Source organism: Malaclemys terrapin, chromosome 1, assembly GCF_027887155.1.
Source record: "Malaclemys terrapin pileata isolate rMalTer1 chromosome 1, rMalTer1.hap1, whole genome shotgun sequence".
Classification (NCBI taxonomy): Eukaryota; Metazoa; Chordata; order Testudines; family Emydidae; genus Malaclemys; species Malaclemys terrapin.
In genome coordinates, this window is record NC_071505.1 from 316,878,237 (window position 1) to 316,891,468 (window position 13,232).

General features: G+C 46.0%; 1 protein-coding gene across 1 annotated transcript; it reads left to right on the forward strand.

Annotated features, from left to right (window-relative positions):
* Positions 1-3,246: 3,246 nt before the first annotated feature.
* On the forward strand, positions 3,247-7,867 carry LOC128829981 (vitelline membrane outer layer protein 1-like). The gene is made up of 3 exons (XM_054015548.1): positions 3,247-3,475; positions 4,737-4,840; positions 7,494-7,867. Exons 1-3 carry the CDS (start codon positions 3,305-3,307, stop codon positions 7,786-7,788), a joined length of 570 nt encoding a protein of 189 aa, XP_053871523.1. The 5' UTR covers positions 3,247-3,304; the 3' UTR covers positions 7,789-7,867.
* The last annotated feature ends 5,365 nt before the right edge of the window (positions 7,868-13,232 follow it).

Genomic DNA, 13,232 nt, shown 5'->3' on the forward strand with positions numbered 1-13,232 from the left:
AGGAGGATCCGGGGAACTACAGGCCAGTCAGCCTCACCTCAGTCCCTGGAAAAATCATGGAGCAGGTCCTCAAGGAAACAATTATGAAACATTTAGAGGAGAGGAAAGTGATCAGGAAGAGTCAGCATGGATTCACGAAGGGGAAGTCGTGCCTGACTAACCTAATTGCCTTCTATGATGAGATAACTGGCTCTGTGGATGAGGGGAAAGCAGTGGATGTGTTATTCCTTGACTTTAGCAAAGCTTTTGATACGGTCTCCCACAGTATTCTTGCCGCCAAGTTAAAGAAGTATGGGCTGGATGAATGGACTGTAAGATGGATAGAAAGCTGGCTAGATCGTCGGGCTCAACGGGTAGTGATCAATGGCTCCATGTCTAGTTGGCAGCCGGTTTCAAGCGGAGTGCCCCAAGGGTCGGTCCTGGGGCTGGTTTTGTTTAATATCTTTATTAATGATCTGGAGGATGGTGTGGACTGCACTCTCAGCAAGTTTGCAGATGACACTAAACTAGGAGGCGTGGTAGATACACTAGAGGGTAGGGATCGGATACAGAGGGACCTAGACAAATTAGAGGATCGGGCCGAAAAAAACCTGATGAGGTTCAACAAGGACAAGTGCAGAGTCCTGCACTTAGGACGGAAGAATCCCATGCACTGCTACAGACTAGGGACCGAATGACTAGGTAGCAGTTCTGCAGAAAAGGACCTAGGGGTCACAGTGGACGAGAAGCTGGATATGAGTCAACAGTGTGCTCTTGTTGCCAAGAAGGCTAACGGCATTTTGGGCTGTATAAGTAGGGGCATTGCCAGCAGATCGAGGGACGTGATCGTTCCCCTTTATTCGACATTGGTGAGACCTCATCTGGAATACTGTGTCCAGTTTGGGGCCCCAAACTACAAGAAGGATGTGGAAAAATTGGAAAGAGTCCAGCGGAGGGCAACAAAAATGATTAGGGGTCTGGAGCACATGACTTATGAGGAGAGGCTGAGGGAACTGGGATTGTTTAGTCTCCAGAAGAGAAGAATGAGGGGGGATTTGATAGCAGCCTTCAACTACCTGAAGGGGGGTTCCAAAGAGGATGGAGCTCGGCTGTTCTCAGTGGTGGCAGATGACAGAACAAGGAGCAATGGTCTCAAGTTGCAGTGGGGGAGGTCCAGGTTGGATATCAGGAAAAACTGTTTCACTAGGAGGGTGGTGAAACACTGGAATGCGTTACCTAGGGAGGTGGTGGAGTCTCCTTCCTTGGAGGTTTTTAAGGCCCGGCTTGACAAAGCCCTGGCTGGGATGATTTAGCTGGGAATTGGTCCTGCTTTGAGCAGGGGGTTGGACTAGATGACCTCTTGAGGTCCCTTCCAACTCTGATATTCTATGATTCTATGATTCATAGATTCTAGGACTGGAAGGGACCTCGAGAGGTCATCGAGTCCAGTCCCCTGCCCGCATGACGGGACCAAATACCGTCTAGACCATCCCTGATAGACATTTATCTAACCTACTCTTAAATATCTCCAGAGATGGAGATTCCACAACCTCCCTAGGCAATTTATTCCAGTGTTTAACCACCCTGACAGTTAGGAACTTTTTCCTAATGTCCAACCTAGACCTCCCTTGCTGCAGTTTAAACCCATTGCTTCTGGTTCTATCCTTAGAGGCTAAGGTGAACAAGTTTTCTCCCTCCTCCTTATGACACCCTTTTAAATACCTGAAAACTGCTATCATGTCCCCTCTCAGTCTTCTCTTTTCCAAACTAAACAAACCCAATTCTTTCAGCCTTCCTTCATAGGTCATGTTCTCAAGACCTTTAATCATTCTTGTTGCTCTTCTCTGGACCCTTTCCAATTTCTCCACATCTTTTTTAAAATGCGGTGCCCAGAACTGGACACAATACTCCAGCTGAGGCCTAACCAGAGCAGAGTAGAGCGGAAGAATGACTTCTCGTGTCTTGCTCACAACACACCTGTTAATACATCCCAGAATCATGTTTGCTTTTTTTGCAACAGCATCACACTGTTGACTCATATTTAGCTTGTGGTCCACTATAACCCCTAGATCCCTTTCTGCCATACTCCTTCCTAGACAGTCTCTTCCCATTCTGTATGTGTGAAACTGATTTTTCCTTCCTAAGTGGAGCACTTTGCATTTGTCTTTGTTAAACTTCATCCTGTTTACCTCAGCCCATTTCTCCAATTTGTCCAGATCATTTTGAATGATGACCCTGTCCTCCAAAGCAGTTGCAATCCCTCCCAGTTTGGTATCATCCGCAAACTTAATAAGCGTACTTTCTATGCCAATATCTAAGTCGCTGATGAAGATATTGAACAGCGCCGGTCCCAAAACAGACCCCTGCGGTACCCCACTCGTTATGCCTTTCCAGCAGGATTGGGAACCATTAATAACAACTCTCTGAGTACGGTTATCCAGCCAGTTATGCACCCACCTTATAGTAGCCCCATCTAAATTGTATTTGCCTAGTTTATCGATAAGAATATCATGCGAGACTGTATCAAATGCCTTACTAAAGTCTAGGTATACCACATCCACAGCTTCACCCTTATCCACAAGGCTTGTTATCCTATCAAAGAAAGCTATCAGATTGGTTTGACATGATTTGTTCTTCACAAATCCATGCTGGCTGTTCCCTATCACCTTACCACTTTCCAAGTGTTTGCAGATGATTTCCTTAATTACTTGCTCCATTAACTTCCCTGGCACAGAAGTTAAACTAACTGGTCTGTAGTTTCCTGGGTTGTTTTTATTTCCCTTTTTATAGATGGGCACTATATTTGCCCTTTTCCAGTCTTCTGGAATCTCTCCCGTCTCCCATGATTTTCCAAAGATAATAGCTAGAGGCTCAGATACCTCCTCTATTAGCTCCTTGAGTATTCTAGGATGCATTTCATCAGGCCCTGGTGACTTGCAGGCATCTAACTTTTCTAAGTGATTTTTAACTGTCCTCTCCCCTGCTTCTCTTTCCCTCTGAACCTTCAGCGGCTGCCCTAAAATCCATAGCCTGCCCTCAGGACACACAGTCCCACTTTTGCCCACTTTGCCCGGGTTCTGGGCAGCAGTTTCCTTCAGCCCCTGACAGTCTCACTGTGGAATAATGAGCCCTTTGTGTGTGAGTGGGGTTGGGTCAGTGCCTAGGCACAGGGACGTGGCAACAAGTGATTACTCCCAGATGGGTTTGTCACTGTGCCAGCAAGGAAACCCAGCCTAGCTTTCCTGGGTATAAATCTCCCTGGTGCTTAGGGGTGTTAGTCACTCACAAGCTTCTCCCTGGGTAGCTCCAGAGCTGATACTGTACCATGCAGCCCCTCATCCATGTAGGGCTCTGCCTGCTCCTCTCCTGCTGCTTCCAAGATGCAGGGGCACAAAGGTACATCTACAGCATCGCTGTACCCAATGGAGGCCCGTGGGGTGAATGGGGGAAAAAGGATATTTGCCCCCGTGGCTACGCCTATGGATTTGCATTGAAGGTAAATTTCTTCCCAGCTCCCTGCCACTTCCTCACTCCCCCCCCCACCCCATCCCATCCCATCACTAGGCTCTCAGCAAGAACTTCTCTTGACTCTAGGCTGTTCCAGGGTTTTTCAAAATCCTCTCTTCCTCAGACTCTGGTCAGCCATCAGCATACAGGGCCACTGAGTTTATTAAAGGATGTGGGGCAGGGAATGTCAGTGACCCCAGAGCTGGGGCAGAAAGGAGATGAGAACACAATTGTCTGCACAGCTGGGTTAATGGGGCTTTGCTTTGGGCTCAGCCAGAGACATCTGTCAAAGCAGACAGGGTCAGGGGTTGTAGGAGCAGAGTTAGGAGGCGATACTAAAAGAGCTAAATCTGTCTGGCTCGGGTGAGCCGCGAGTAAGAGGTGGGGATGTGACCACTGTCTGTAAATATCTGAAAGGTGTTAACATGAAAGGGGGTGGGGGGAAAGTAGGAGAAAGGGAATAAAATGAGTGAAGAAAGTTTTGCTTGAAACTCATTCTGAGGGCAGACCTCCACTAGAAAGTTTTGCCAGCAGAGCTATGCCTGTTAAGGGTGTGATTTATTTCATTTTTTGAAAATATTTTTATGCTGGCAAAAGTCCTAGTAGATGTGACAAAAGTGCTGTTGCCAGGACAGTATATTTTGCTCACCAAACTGGAATAAGTTATACCAGCAAAAGTATTTTTTTGCTACTACATTTACGGCTACACAAGGAGGACATTGCGAGTAAGGATAGAACAGCAAAACTATTCTAGTGTAGACTAGGCCTCAGGTTTTTCTGCCAGAGAAGGAACTGTTAGTCTGTGGAATAAGGGAATGAGTGGGAGTCCCATCACCACTGCATATCCAGCCTGGATATCTCCCCTCTCTAACTGCTGTGAATCTGTGTGTTGCTGCAAGAGTGAAAATCCAGTGTGGGGGTTGTGGGGTAGGGGCAGCCTGCTCACCCTTCCCAGCTGGGATCCAGGGTCTCTTCCTGACAGAGTGGATGTTGAAGACATGGAAAACATAAAGGGGAAAATACATGGGAAGGGTTGTTTAGTTGCCTCCCAGTTTCCCATGGCAGTAGCTGTAACGTGTGTCAGGAGCCTCCTGGCGCTGATTATTACTGGACATTTTCCTTCTTTTAAGAAATGCAGTTAATTTAATAACAGGAAGTTGGGAGGGTTTATTAGCTTGGGGGGGAGGGACTCCCAACCCTTCTCCTACCAATCTGTACCTGTGCCACCATCTCCTGTACCCCTCTCCTAGGTGGAGCCTAACCAAGGCGCCGGGGAAAAACAAGATGACACGGCTTTGAATGGCATTCGCCTGTTCTGCACTGATGGCTCCATCATCGAGTCCACGGTGGGCCCGTGAGTAGCTCTTTGGTTTCTCTCCCATCCCTCCTGCTCTGCAAGTGCAGAGAGAATAACGATGAACAATGCCATTTGCACAGGGTCTCTTCTCGGACTATTCCCTCTGTTTGGAGGTAATCTGTAAAGGAAAATTAAAATAGGGCATTGGCTTTTTCTGTTTCTTTATGATGGACACAGCTGGCCGTTTCATGTTAAAATTCTGATCTTGTGTGCCCTGGAAGTTGCTGTGAAGGATTGGAGAGAACCAGTAAAATGATACCAACCCCAGAGTCCAGTCTGAAAGCTGCAGCAATTGGGGGGTGGGAAAAGGAATTTTTCACTACATCCTTTCATATTCTTTGGGTGAAATCCTGTCCCTACTGGAATGAGAAGGATTTTGCCATTGACATTGTTGTCAGTTCTTGACTCTGTGAGTTGCACCGGCTCTGGCCAGGTAGTTGGTACAGCAGGCCTCGATCGAACTGCCCAAGAAGACTCCAAAAGACTCGTTTCAGTGGTGAAGGCACATGGCCAGGTTTACTGTCAACAAAGCAGGGTACTAGTACCCCATAGACTTTACAGGAACACTAATACATGTATGCCCATGACAACAGACTGGCTCAGTAAGTGGCGTGACTTTCCGTTTCCCCCTAGGCCAGACAGACACCCCTTTTGTGACCCCTCTTTCATACACTGATATAAATGAATTACCCTTCTGATGTGGTTAGGAGGGATAGCTCAGTGGTTTGAGCATTGGCCTCCTAATCCCAGCATTGTGAGTTCAATCCGTGAGGGGGCCACTTAGGGATCTGGGGCAAAATCAATACTTGGTCCTGCTAGTGAAGGCCGGGGGCTGGACTCGATGATCTGTCAAGGTTCTTTCCAAGTCTAGGAGATAAGATATCTCCATTAATTTATTTATTTACCTCTCGTACCTCCTGGTTCGAACAAAATATTTTCATCCATCATCCCATCCTGTCCTCCCATCCTTTTTTTTCTTGGGGTTGGCGTGTTCCTGTTCCATCTCCCACTATTGTGTTTATGCCATACCTTTATGTTGGGGGGTACCTGCATCTTCTAGAATGTGCACACATGAATACCCTGTGCCTAGTACTTCTTGGAAGTGCCGGTGTTTTTTGCCAAGTGCATGCATCACACAGCAAGCATCTGCTTTGTAACCGGGCCTGACTTTTGCTCAGAGCCTGACTCTTGATAACCTGGCTTTGTAGGTTCTCTTTACTGTCTAATGGGAACTTGGGAAAAGGATGTCTGGGTATAAGATTCAGCGCAAAGTGTCACAGATCCAGTCAGGGGGCACCTTCTAGCCACCCTGTGGACAGCTGTGAGGGGAAGCCAAGCCTCTGTGTGCTTGGATCCCCATGTGCTTGGGGCTCAGCAGGCTGCAACACTGGTTCCTCCTGTGGCCTCTCTGGCACATTTCCTGGGCATTGACTGTCTGCTACTCCTTCATGGGAGCGCCGGAAGCTCCCTAAAAGTGGGGGAAATGCCAATGCCCAAACCGTGGTCCCGTCCCCTCGCTCCACCTCTTTCCCCAGAGGCCTCACCCCCCGCTCGCTCCTCTCCGGCTCCTCCTCCTGTCACTCGCCCTTAAGGCAGGAAAAGTGATGGGGTCATAGCCCCCTGGCACCTCCCTGTTCTAGTGTCTTTGTGCTCCGCCCACCTTCCCTAGGCCCCCAGGACCAGCGCTGACCCCCAAGATACCCCACACACTCAGCCACTTTGCCCAGAGTCTAACACAACTGTGCTTTTACTTAAGCATATTAAATCCAAGAGAGTACAGACCATACAAAGCAATAAACATCCTAAGTGCAATGTCCCTCACTTCCCAGCTCACCTGTCCTTTGGGATGCTGGGGGAGCTATCTGCGTCCAGGAAGGCTGGCAGGCAGGGTATCCCCTGCCTCTTGCAGGGTGTTCATGAGGGAGAAGTCATCCGGCATGTGAGTTCCCTTTCCCAGCTTCTCTGATCTTGCTCTCTTCTGCCAATTGATTCCTCTTCCTGTCTGACTCTTTCCCCATTTTTAAATCCCTCCTGAGTCCTGGTCACCTAGCTGCTTTTTTCGTTCTGTGTTTGGTAACTTTCTACTGCTCAAAAAATCCCCTCCCCTCAGATAGAGGAGGAAGTATTTTTTGCATTGGAATGCAGTTACTCTTTTGCATAACTTTTGCATGGTCAAAGCATCGTCATTAACATTAAGTGCCTCCCCGTTGTCTTCAGTCTGGAGAATATTAGGTGTATGTCCTCTCAGCAGTGGTGGATCCACATACAGAGAGACATTTATGATACAGCAGTTTTTCATAGTAGCATTTCATCATAACTCAGTAATATCAACCAGACCTGATAAGTTCTTCACACATTTTCCTAAATTGTGACTCAAGGCTCATCTCCTGAGTTCCCCAGGGAGTCCTCCAGCAAAACCAGGGAAGACCAGGCTTGCCACCTCTGATATTTCTAAGGTTAAATACAAGCAAGAAAAAACACTAGTCAAGAAAAAGAAAACAAAATACTCTAGGTCCTTCCAGGCCTGTTTTCAGGTCACTGGTGTGTGTCCTATGAACACTGGGCTTGGTGCACAGTAGCTAGGATGACTGGTGCCCATGGTGAATAGCATACTGAATAAATCTCCGGTAATTATTTTCTTCTCTGGCAGGTGGGGCCATTGGACTGGGGTCCACTGGTGCCCCAAGAGCCACCTGATCTCCTTCTTGCTGAGAGTGGAACCGCCCCAGGGAAAAGGCGATGACACAGCAGCCAACAATATCCAGTTTGCATGCTCAGATGGGACCGGGCTGATGGGCACCTCACATTCCTGGGGTGATTTTGGTCCATGGAGCAATCGTTGCAGCTCTGGGGGCATTTGTGGGCTCCAGACGAAGGTGGAGGCACCCCAGGGCCGAGGGGATGACACGGCACTCAATGATGTGAAGTTCTTCTGCTGCAACTAAACAAGCACCTGTCCCTGCCCAACCCCCAACACCAGCACCTGCCCATTAAACACCATTAAAGTTTAGCTCTGCTTTTGAACAGGAAGGTGTCTGTCTTACTGACCCAAATCAGACATGTGATCATGTACCATCTCCACATCTACAAGGGAACGCTGGATTGTGAGGTGAGCCAGGAGGAGAGGAGACAGGGAGGAGCGTGGAAGGGGGAGAGATAATGTCTCTGATAAGGACGGAGAACGGAGGCATGGCCATATTGGGTAGAAAGGGGTTTTTCAAGATGTTGGGAATCAAGTAATTTTATTCTAAAAATTGTTAAAATTTTTTGTCCAGAGAACCAAGAAATGACTGGGGCCAAATCTTGTGTGTGTGTCTGTGTGTGACTGATTTTTGTAAAGAAGTAGAGAATGAAAGATACAAAAAGATAAATGATTTACAGCTGTGTGTGTTTCCAAATATGGCATGCTTCACAGGATCTCCAATAAAATTATGCAATTACTACTTGTCAAAGTTGCAAGACCAGACACAACAAATCCAGGCAATGCTATATAGACATACATGTTATAGCGTGAGTAACAGTAATACAATAAGAGAAGGCATACATGAATAGAGGGAGGGAGGGAACTGTTGGTGAGTGAAAAAGCAGAGGGGTAAGGTTGAATGGGAGTGTGGCATTATTTGAGCCATCTCAACATTTTTATCCAAATGTATCTAGAAACAGGGTCCAAATTTCTTCAACTTCATATAATTGATCTCTGTGGCTGTTGGAGGACTTTCCCTTCACCCCCTCCCCTCGTTCTTGTCACGCAGACAGAAAGCAGAAGTCCGAAGTGCAGGCAATGTGATGCTTATTGGGGTTAGTTCCAAGCAAACATATCCATAGCTCTACGTGCTGGCAGAGTCTGTTTCCCAGTGATCCATTCCCAGCTCTGATGCCTCAGAGGCTTGCCTGTGTCCCTGTTCCCCATTTACTCCCCTCCTCCCCCTTAGCAGGCCCAAATATACCTGCAGTGCACGCCCTCGGTCCCACCCCTTACACCTTATGGTCATGTTCTGTTTTGGAGGGTCGTGAGTCTGGGGTCTTCATCACACCTCTTTTGTATCCCATGGGAGGGGTAAGGAGTGAGCTTGTGTTCTGGCCAAGGCCAGCCTTTTCTTTGGCTTTTAGTGTTTCTTATGCCTCTTCCCTCCCGCCATCCCCCTGTGCCCCTCCTAAGTGGTTGCTTGACCTTAGCTTGAGAAAGAAGCCAGGCAACCTTTCAGTGTATGCTCATATATTACACTCCCACCATACCCTGTAACCCTTTAGTTCTATCCCGTATGTCTTCCCATTATACTAACAAACCCGTCTGGCCAGGTAGAAGCAACACACACAGTGTCTTTGTCCCTTGTTCACACGTTAGTATAAGATTTAAGAGTATCAAAAAGTCAAACCCAGAATTCTATCTCAGTCTGACAAAGAAGCCTATATACTAACAGTAGCGATAACCTATTCTTTCTTTGGCTGCTACTTAGCCATGTCCTAATGCCCCTGCTCTGTTCTGGGCATAAGCCTACCCAACCATTTTTGTAAAATGTATGCACTTGATAATTGTTGGCACCAGGGGGCTACTACCCCTGAATGGATCTTTAATGGCTCCCAGTGGAGCAGTTTACTATCATACCAGTGGAAAAGGTCCACAGTAATTAACTTGCATATACCACAGTTTATTTGAGAAGGAATTACACAAGCAGTATAGGGTTACATTAAGCACACAACTCCTATGTTAGACATTAAAGAACTATACATTAAGAGCTATACATTCCTCTTAGCGAGCCTCTCTTTCACAAACATACACAAACAGGCCCTGTGCTAGCCTCACACAGTTCCTGCTTGGCAAACAGAGATTTCTATGGAAGACTTCTTCTCTCCAGGTCTGGTCTCCTCAGCCGTCTGGTCTGTCTTGGATTCCCTCAAGGCAAGGCATTGGCTGCCTGGAAACCCCTCTGGTTCACAGTCCTACTAATTTTTACTTAATACTTTAGGAGGAGTCTGCAGAGTGGTGCCAACTGAACATTACCCCACATTCACTCCCTTATCAATCATTCACTTCAACCCCCTGTGTGATGTCCTTCAACAGCGTCGAGATGTCCTGGTCAGCCCATGCTCCACTCAGGAGGTTCTACATGTGTTGTCTGCTTTCAAGTGGACATATTTGCTGACTCAAAGTTCAGTATTGATCATACACGCAGCATGGAGCCATTCAGTTTCACCTCTGCCATCTGCCTGATGCTAAGAGAAGGATTTTGCTCCCAGAATCCTCTTTCGCAGTTCAGTCATGTCAAGCCATGCTCTCACCATTCATTCAGTATGGCCACACCAATTCCGCACCACCCCAAAAATAATCATCGTAGCCTTTAAGAACCAAAGCTTTTCTGGCGTAGTTACACTAGCTTAGCAGGTAAATATCTTTGAATGCAATTTTCAGCTGAGGTTTGACTGCTGAAGCAAAGCATTTTCTATCCCCCTCTTTCCACAGCTTCCTGACACTGGACAGTCCCACAGCATATGCATCAAGGTTCCTTTTTCTTTGTTACAGGTCCAACTAACATCAGAGGATAAGGCCTTTATCTTGGGTAATCTCTGTGGTGTCCAATATATTTTGAATAAAATCTTTTGTTGTATTAAATGGAGCCTGAAATCCAGAGAAGCATTTTTAACATTACGTAATATGCTTTGGCACAGGGTTTTTTTCAAGGGCTGTGACCAATCCCCTTCAGCACTTTCACAAAGAGCTCCAGACTAACGGAGTTTCTCTTCATTAGGGGCCCAATCTTAATAATTGTCTCTCTCAATGCCCATTCAGGAAAGTGACTCCCACTATTTTAGTCACATGGTGTTCATTGCTGTGCCCATTGCCCATTTAATTCCATTCCATTCTGTTATTTGACATATAACATCATACCAGGAACACATTTTAGATCTTATATTCTCTACAGCTTTTTCAATAATTTTATATTTTCCAGCAAGTGCATTTTTTTTTACAATTATTACACATCTGGTTGATTGTTCTATTGTTACATTACCCAAGTTTTCTTAATTAAGGTGCCCCATTTTCATTGGGCTCCTATTTGTTTCCATCCCTCTCCGGGTATTCATCATAGTTCATTTCCTTCTGGCACTATTTCATAGTACCCTGTTTCATTTCCCCAGGCACTTGCATATACTACCGGATACACTTCTTGTACCTCTCCATTAGCTATACCAGAAAGGACAAGGGTGCAGTGGCGTATGGTATATGCATGCACTTGCACCTTCCAGGTATTTTGGAACGATTGGTTAATATAGGAGAAATAACTCAATGCCCAATTAAGTGTGTTTGGCCAATGACCTCTCTGACTTTGTTTCAAGACATTTTTTCATTGTTCTCCCAAGATTCCCTGGACTTTTATACACCCTTTTTTTCTCCAGGACAATTCTGAACTGATATTTTTTATTTGCTTAACAATTTTTTAAAACACTTTTCCCCAAGAGTTCACTTAGTTCCAATACAGAGTATCCCATTTTTTTAATCAATTTTTTTCTCTTGCTCTCCAGTGTGTGCTGATTGTACTTTTGTACAGCACTTTTGCAGGGACTGGTTCCAAGTAGCTTTTCACAGTAAGGTTTACTTTGGCTGGGACTTTGATCGAATCTGTACCATTATCTACACCAATACTGGAATTTAGACTTTTTGAAAACTCTTTTGGAACTTTCCCCTCCCTTGGAGAGTTAATCCTGGAGGCTACATTCAGGTTTGGGACTTTTTTCTTCTATTTCTTTGGTCTGTTAAGGGTTTAAACAGGGTAATAGAGTACTTTTATTGGTAGGTTTGTTTTATTTTTCTATGCACCTGGTTCAATAACTACTAATTTACATTTTTTAAAAGGACATTAAAAGCAGGAAGCTGCTAAATAATCTGTGAGGCCACTGGGTGATCAGAGTTAATCTGAGGAACTGTCCCTGATTAAGATGTCATTAAAGGAGGTTTTGGAACAAATACATGGTCAGTCTTTAGAATAGAGAGAGGTAAATAGTGGTGTTCTGGGGTCTGTACTGGGACCAGTACTGTTAAACATATTTATAAATGATCTGGAAAAAAGGGGCAAAAAGTGAGATGGCAATATTTGCAGATGATAAAAAACTACTCAAGGTAGCTAAGTTTAAAACAGACTGCAAAAAGTTACAAAGGGATTTTACAAAACTGGATGACTGGGCAAGAAAATGGCAGATGAAAATCAAGGTTGATACATGCAAAATAAAACACATTGGAAAACATAATCCAGTTATACAAAATAATGGGGTTCAAATCAGTTGCCACCATCCAAGAAAGAAATCTTGGAATCATTGTGGATAGTTTTCTGAAAACATCCACCCAATGTGCAACAGCCATCAAAAAGCTAACAGAATGTGGGGAATCATTAGGAAAGTATTTCCTGTTTTATTATCTATCCCCTTTCTATCTTCATATAAGTCCATGGTATTCCCACATCTCAATAAAATGTATTGGAATCGGAAAAGGCACAGGAAAAAACCCCAAAATGATCAGGGTCTGGAACAACTTCACATGAGAAAAGATTAATGAGGTTGGGACTTTTCAGCTTGGAAAAGAGATGACGAAGGAGGGAATACGATAGAGGTCCATAAAATCATGACTAGTATCGAGAAACTAAATAGGAACATGTTATTTACTTTTTCGTATAACACAAGAGCTAGGGATACTAAATAAAATTAATACACAGCAGATTTAAAATAAAAGGAAATATTTTCTTCACAGTTAACCTGTGGTGGTACTTGCTGAAGGACGTTGTAAAGGCCAAGACTGTAACAATTTTTTTTTAAAAAAAGAAAGAACCAGATAAATTAATGGAGGATTAATGGAGGATAGGTTCACAGGACGGCTGGAGGAGCAGCTAGTCAGGGGTGAAAGTAATTTACAGGACTTACCGGTACTGCTGGAGTCCTGAGGGGGGCGTGGCCTCATCCAAAAGAGGTGGGGCCTCAAGATTTAAAGGCCCTGGGGCACCAGCTGTGTCTGGGAGCCCCAGGGCCTTTAAATCAACCCGGGGCTCCCAGATGCAGAGGTGGCTGGGTGCCCCCGGGGCTCACGGGCAAATTAAAGGGCCTGGGCCTTGCTGGGCTGGGGCTGGGATTTAAAGGGCCCGGAGCTCCTGCCACTGCGGGGAGCCCCAAGCCCTTTAAATCCGTCCCCAGCCCAGCAGCCAGAGCTACGGGTGGGATTTAAAGGGCTCTGGGCTGTCCTCAGACGTAGGGAGCTCGAGCCCTTTAAATCCCGGCCCCAGCCCAGCCGCTGGAGCTGTGGGCAGGATTAAAGGGCTCTGGGCTGCCCGCAGCGGCGGGGAGCTCTGAGCCCTTTAAATCCCGGCCCCAGCCCAGCTGACCCCAAAGCCCTTTAAATCCCCGCCAC

What these genes read in the sequence shown, in the direction of transcription:
- LOC128829981 (XM_054015548.1), top strand. Translation starts at nt 3,305, where the DNA reads ATGCAGCCCCTCATCCATGTAGGGCTCTGCCTGCTCCTCTCCTGCTGC. An exon ending in CCTATGGATTTGCATTGAAG is followed by an intron (nt 3,476 to 4,736) that starts GTAAATTTCTTC and finishes CCCCTCTCCTAG; the next exon opens with GTGGAGCCTAACCAAGGCGC. An exon ending in ATCGAGTCCACGGTGGGCCC is followed by an intron (nt 4,841 to 7,493) that starts GTGAGTAGCTCT and finishes CTTCTCTGGCAG; the next exon opens with GTGGGGCCATTGGACTGGGG.